The sequence below is a fragment of the Topomyia yanbarensis genome, chromosome 1 (genome assembly GCF_030247195.1).
Source record: "Topomyia yanbarensis strain Yona2022 chromosome 1, ASM3024719v1, whole genome shotgun sequence".
Lineage (NCBI taxonomy): Eukaryota > Metazoa > Arthropoda > Insecta > Diptera > Culicidae > Topomyia > Topomyia yanbarensis.
The window spans coordinates 138,476,002-138,483,281 of NC_080670.1; the positions used below are offsets into that span (position 1 = coordinate 138,476,002).

General features: G+C 42.6%; 1 protein-coding gene across 1 annotated transcript; it reads left to right on the top strand.

Annotated features, from left to right (window-relative positions):
- The first annotated feature begins 2,909 nt into the window (after positions 1-2,909).
- LOC131693296 (uncharacterized) lies at positions 2,910-4,633 on the top strand. The gene is made up of 2 exons (XM_058981045.1): positions 2,910-4,303; positions 4,355-4,633. The coding sequence occupies exon 1, from the start codon at positions 3,261-3,263 to the stop codon at positions 4,137-4,139; it is 879 nt and encodes a 292-aa protein (XP_058837028.1). The 5' UTR covers positions 2,910-3,260; the 3' UTR covers positions 4,140-4,303; positions 4,355-4,633.
- Positions 4,634-7,280: the final 2,647 nt, after the last annotated feature.

Genomic DNA, 7,280 nt, shown 5'->3' on the forward strand with positions numbered 1-7,280 from the left:
GAATTTAAAATTCTTCGTATTCTGTGCCAACACAATGACAAACAATCATTTTGCATAATTATTTTTCATTCGTGATAGTGATATACTTAGTTGGTGTTGATGCTGATATTTGGCTGCGAAAAAACAAAAATTCCGACTCGAAATCAGTTGTTTTATTTGCGATGAAATTTCGCCAGAAACTAGTCAAAATTCCGATGTGTTTGACTGTCATAATCAGCTCCAGTTCAAATTCTCGTTGTCATTTTGTTTTCAACCTAAGCTGAGCTGCGGCCAGGGCCACATTGGAAGCTGTGTTTCAGTCTAGAAAATCTTTTAGCCATCTGTTTTGCTTTAAACAGAAGGAAGATCTGTGTAAAATTTCCGAAAAATCTGTGAAAAATTGAAATATTTACAAAAATCTGTAGAAATCGGTAAAATTTTCATAAAAATGTTAAAAATCTGTCTTCTGAAAAAAAAGCTGGGACCAGCGATGCCAATCTTCCAGTTTAAACTGGATTCTTCCAGTTTTTTCTACAACATCCATTCAAACAGACAATCGGAAAAATCTTCCAGTTTTTTGCAAATTCGACCCAGTTTTATCCAGTTTTTTTAAAATATTCATTTGTTTAGTTTATTTTGCTCATAAATTGTAACTTGATTCATATAATTCTCAAGCAAGCGATGGGATGATACCGAGTGCTCCAGAATTAGATTTCAATCCACCGTTACCTAATCTCTTTTTATACCACTTGTGAGTAACAAGGTTCGGGAATGTACATTTTGATTCGATTTCAAATGAATTTTACTCAAACATAAATGTGAACATGTACTGCCACATTGTGTCACATATTTTGATGAACATTTGTTGAATTCTCAGCTAGTTGCTATAGTGGTATCGAAAGAAAGAGTTAAACGCATCCTCATGATTAGCAAATGGTCCTAAATTTAAGATTTTCTGGATGTGTATACTTTCAAAACAGTAAAATTTGACTGTAACTATTACAATTACAATCAAATTTGAATGCTTTAATTTTTTTTAGTTTGGACAACAATATCGAAAAAAAACGACTCAAATTTTCAGTAAAAGGTATGGAACATACGCGTTTACTTAAAGTTACGTTCATTGAATCGTTGACTAAAATATTACAAGTGTAAAGTAGGCTTTTTCGAGCATCCAATTTTTTCCAGTTTTTTTTTCAACAGGTTCCAGTTTTTTTGAAAAAAATGTTGGCAACACTGGCTGCGACCAGTGTCAGGTTTTGTCAAATAGTTTGTTTTGCTTTACTCCTGCGATCAGAAAAACCCGTCCGACAAACATCTTCACTTTCGGTGAAAATTTCAACGTGTCGACATGTTGGTTTTCACCGAGTGCTAGATAATTCGCTTTTTTCACCTTGATTGGGCGAATTACTCGTACTGTGGTGGACCAATTTTGTGGCGCTGCGAGTTTATCGTCGGTTAGTCGCAAAAAGTAAAGTCCATTGGACTATAAACGAAAGTTAACTGGCAATATAGCTTTATATGCTGTGCCATTTTGGGCTTTGTTTCACAAACAAGCCAAACAGAAGCGAAGAAGAAGAAGACAAACATCTTTCATTAATTCCGATTCGTTTAATGTTGGATCGAATCAACGGTTTTGTCGGACGTTGTGTCCTCATGGATTGCCTAATTGTTAAATAAATCTGTGACATTAAAGAAAAATTTGTGAATGTGGCAACCCTGGCTGTGGCTTGTACTGATATTTGGAAGCGAGATGTGACAAAGCTGGAATCAGCAAATCAAATGAAGCCTATGGGTGCTTACAGAATGGCGGCGAGAAGCTATGCTGGGGCTAGAGCTGACATTAGAATGCGAGAAAGCTGATTGCGGCAAACTTAAGGGATGATGTCAGGGTGAAAGCCGAGCGGATCTGCACCGGCTACCTGCTTTTACTTTGACAGGTTCCATTTGATATGCTGCAAGCAGGTTTCTCGCATCCTACTGTCAGTACCAGCTCCTACACAGTTTCTCACCGCCACTTTGTAAGCGGCCTATCACAGTAAACGCAAGCAATTCGCAAGCATGGCTCATTATGTTCAATACAATGGTGGAAATGTATATTACATATTCAGTACGATTTGCACATAGTACATACAATGGATCGACAGCCACGATTTTGAGATACTATGTGTCGACACTGAAACATCGCTTGAAACCAGCGGCAAATCAAGGAGGAAGATCCATTAAGAAATTTTAAACTAGTTATACTTTTAAAGTAGCAACCCCTTACTGCATACTCCTACCTAAGCCTATACAAGCCGGGATTAGGTTGACGATTTTTAGAGCGATTGCATAACCTTTCTATATGAGAAAGGCAAAAATAATGGTACTGTAACAAACCTATTTTGACAAATCCTTTGATTTGCTGCAAGCAAGTTTCTCGAACCCGCATCCTAATGTCAGTGCTAGCTCCATCTCAGTTTCACTCTGTCAACGGTCTAATTCAACATTTACAACCTGTTTACTGGTATGCATCGCAGTGTTAAATTATTTTACATGTCATGTTAAAAAAATCTGTACCAAACTGTACTTTTTTACAAAAATATGTTAGGGGCCATGCACCAATTACGTAAGGCTTTTTTAGAACTTTTCAACCTCCCCCTCCCCCCCCCCCCCCTGATAAGAGTTCGTAAGATTTTGGCGAATTCCCCTTTCCCCCTACGTAAGATCTTATCATGATTTTCCTAATTAAAAAAATCATATAATTCATTAAATAGAAAGATAGCGAAAACGGTACTTAAAGAATTATTACAAGAAAATTAATGACAAAATTCAACTGTAATCATCAGCACTAATTTTATTAGGATCTTAATTTTGCCCAGTAGAAATTTCAGAATAACTGCTGAAAGATATTCAGAAACTCCGCTATAGTTTTTTTGGTTCAGTGTATTTTCACCGATTAGTTGTTTGTGTTGATCGCTCCAGTTATTTTTTTAATATTTGACGTGATTTGTGCCGTTTAATCGTCGTTTATCGTATCAGTCGATCTTAAATTTTGTTTGCGCCCTTGGTATTGTGAAGTTTTAAAGTGTTTTCTACAAATTTTGTTTTGTGTCGTGAAAAAGTCCAGTGAAAATCGAGATTGTTTACATCACCGGACCTGTGTGTAATTACCCACAAAAAATTCACGCGCTCATTTCGCCATCTGCACGCGAGTAGAGGAAAGTATTTCCCACCATAACTTGGCGCACAGTGAGACGAAAACGAAAAGTCGGATCTAGGGCGGGTAGAAAATCGGCATTATGACAAGTGCATGCGATCACTGCGCGAAAACCGTCAAATCGGACGATGACTTTATCGAGTGCATGGGATTTTGCAAAAATGTGGTGCATATGCAGTGCGGTAAACAACTCAACAAGCCGTTCTTGAAAAAACTTGCCGAAAATCCAAATTTATTTTGGATGTGCAATGAATGTGTCAAGTTGATGAAGTTTGCTCGCTTTCGCGACACCGTTTCCTCGCTTGGATGTGTTATCGCTGCTATCGCTGGGAAAACGGATGACGTCTGTGCTGAACTAAAGGCAGAGTTATCAAAAAATAACCAGCAAATTTCGCACCTCGCCAGAAAGGTTTCAACAGCCACTCCAGTCCGGCCAAATTCCGGTACATCTCGACCACCTCAGAAACGTCGTCGCGAGGATGGTCCTGATCCGAGCAGTATTCTTGTCGGCGGTCGAAAGCTAGTCGATAATAGCAACATTCTCACGGTTCCTCCTCCCACTCCGTTGCTCTGGATGTATCTTTCCCGCTTTCATCCCAGCGTTAGCAAGGAGACAGTCGAAAAAATGTCCAAAGAAGGGCTAAACTGCAACGAGGAAATAAAGGTCATTCCGCTTGTTAAAAAAGGCATAGACGTCAGTACTCTGAACTTCATATCTTTCAAAGTTGGAGTTCACCCAAAGTACCGTGAAGCAGCTCTTAACCCTGACACATGGCCGCAAGGCATATTGTTCAGGGAATTTGAGGATAGCCGTACCCAGAACATTTGGTGCCCACCGACTGATTTTCCTACGCCTTCGGAAGTCGCATGTATTCCGCTAAGTCAACCCGGCCCATCAACCCTACAGAGGACTCCGCAACGATTGGCAATGCCACTATACCAAGCTACACCGCCATTGTGAAGGAGTGTCGACGCTGATCGCATACTGGGACGCAATGCAGTTGGTACAATGGAAGCCCTCGATCCCCCCGCTACAGTCGAGCCCTTGCAGCCAGCGTTCAGCAGTCGTCCCGGTCCTGTATGTGTGGGTGGAGAAGGGGTCTTCCAAGCCGCCTTTCTCGGCAAGTATTATACAAATTGTAACGATACAACGGTTAAACCGATTCACGCTTCTAGTTCATCGTCCAACACTCGCCGTAAGCTACTACCGTCCCGTTCCTGCTCTCCGCATCGCTCCATCGGGGTTCAACGCATACTGGGACGCACCGCAGTTGGCACTATGGAAGCCCTCGAGCCCCCCGCCACAGTCGAGCAATTGCAGCCAGCGATCATCAGTCGTCCCGGTCCTGTGTGTGGGATGGGTGAAAGGGTCTTCCAACCCGCCACAAATGGCAAGTATACATCTGATCCGAACACTTCAAGCGCTGATGTATTCTTCGCTTCCAGTAATTTGCCTTTTGCTCTAACATCTTGTGACGAGATGTCAACTATTTCTGTCGCCGATGATGATCGCTGCATTCTGGAGCGCGATGCAGTTGATTCGCCCTCTGCAGAACCTGATCCGTCATCCAATAACATCGAGATTTACTACCAGAATGTTGGTGGCTTAAATTCATCAACGGACAGCTATTTGCTCGCGACCACGGGCTGCTGTTATGACGTCATCGCCTTAACCGAGACGTGGCTCAACAACCGTACTCTGTCTCACCAGGTGTTTGGTTCAACATTTGATGTCTTCCGCTGTGATCGCAATGCCCTCAACAGCCGCAAGACATCAGGTGGTGGTGTACTCATCGCCGTTCGCCATGGTATAAAAGCCCGAGTGATCAACGATGAGCGGTGGGAGAGCTCCGAGCAAGTGTGGATATCAGTGAAACTTGCCGATCGCAATCTCTTCCTGTGTGTCGTGTATTTTCCACCTGACCGAATTCGTGATTACAGCCTGATCGATGTACATCTTTCCTCCGTTTCTTTCATCACCTCGATCGCTGCCCCATCTGATGATATTGTTATACTGGGCGACTTTAACTTACCTGGCTTGACCTGGTGCCCAGCAAGTAACGGATTTCTACGATTGGATATCGAAAAATCTGTGCTTATCAACAATGCCAGTTGTATCTTGGACAACTACAGTAGCGCAACTCTTCGGCAAATTAATAATATCATCAACGAGAACGGACGTACATTGGACCTCTGCTTTGTAAGTGCCCGGGACTACGCTCCGTACTGCTGCGCCGCTCCGACACCTTTAGTCCAGCATGTGCGCCATCATCCCCCACTACATCTTGTACTCGCTGGTAACCTAGGAGTGAGTTTTGAAGACGTCTCAAGCTCTATCGTCTACGATTTTAAAAACGCTGACTACGACAGCATCGTTAGCACGCTGTTGGATATAAATTGGGACGAAAATCTTAACAATGATGACGCGAACGAAGCAGCGATGACGTTTTCTAATATTCTTAACTACCTAATCGACCGTCATGTGCCAAAACGAACAGTCAGCACAAATCAACACCCTCCCTGGCAATCAACAGTGCTTAGACGATTAAAAACTGCCAAACGAGCCGCATTTAAAAAGTTCTCGAAGCATAAGACACTTGCATTACGAAACCACTACTTTCAACTCAACCACGAATACAAACAGCAAAGCAGACGTGCCTTTTTTAGATATCAGCGAAACGTCGAACGTCAACTGAAATCCAAGCCCAAGTCGTTTTGGAAATATGTGAACGAGCAGCGAAAAGAATCCGGGTTACCATCTTGTATGTCATTAAATGGAGTTTTAGGCACCGACACTAAGGAAATTTGCCAATTGTTTTCCGACAAATTTTCAAGCGTTTTTTCCGACGAGAACCTTTCCCCACAACAAGTCGCTGCCGCTTCAAATCTAACTCCTTCTCTAGGACGAACCATCAACCGAATTTGTGTCGATAATGCTGCCATTCTTGCAGCAAATTCCAAGCTGAAAGCATCTAGTTCCCCGGGTCCAGATGGCGTTCCTTCGATTTTTGTCAAAAAGTGCATCAGCGGGCTTCTTGAACCACTTCGGCGAGTCTTTGTGCTATCACTCAATACTGGAACATTCCCTTCCTGCTGGAAAGCAGCGCACATGTTTCCAGTTCACAAAAAAGGAAACAAATCGAACATTGACAATTATCGAGGAATCTCGTGTTTAAGTGCAGTATCAAAACTATTCGAGCTGGTTGTCTTAGACCCTCTTTTCTTTCACTGCAAACACTACATTGCAGACGATCAACACGGATTTATGCCTAAACGATCGACAACGACTAACCTGCTCTCGTTCACAACATATGCAATGGATGGATTCGCTGACGGATTGCAAACCGATGCTATTTACATGGATCTATCTGCGGCCTTCGACAAAATCAATCATGATATCGCAATAGCGAAGCTGGACAAACTCGGTATTCATGGACAACTTCTGCGCTGGTTTCGTTCCTACCTCGATGGAAGGCAGCTCCAAATCAGCATTAAGGACTGTCTATCCACACCAATCTTCGCTACATCCGGCATCCCACAAGGAAGCCATCTCGGTCCAGTGATATTCCTCCTCTACTTTAATGACGTCAACATCAAATTACAAGGACCCCGCCTTTCTTTTGCCGACGACATGAAAATTTTTCAACAAATACGGGATAAAACCGATGCCGAGCTTCTTCAGAGGGAATTGGACAGCTTTAGTACGTGGTGTGATCTAAACAGAATGGTTTTAAACCCGAGCAAATGCTCAATCGTTACGTTCACGCGGAAACGCCATCCGATTCAGTTTAACTACCATCTCTTCGACTCGAGTATTCCAAGACACTCTAACGTCAAGGATCTCGGAGTCATCATGGATTCGGCACTAACGTTCAAACCACATACATCATCCATTGTGGATAAGGCTTCAAGACAGCTTGGGTTCATCTTCCGAATAGCGAAAAACTTTAAGGACGTATACTGTTTAAAATCTCTCTATTGTGCGCTGGTTCGCTCAACACTGGAATATTGTTCTGCTGTTTGGAACCCTTACTACCAGAACGGTGTCGACAGAATCGAGGCCGTCCAACGCCGGTTCATACGCTTTGCACTCCGACATCTT

Excerpts from the sequence above, each read along its gene's own strand:
- LOC131693296 (XM_058981045.1), top strand. The coding sequence starts at position 3,261 with ATGACAAGTGCATGCGATCACTGCGCGAAAACCGTCAAATCGGACGAT.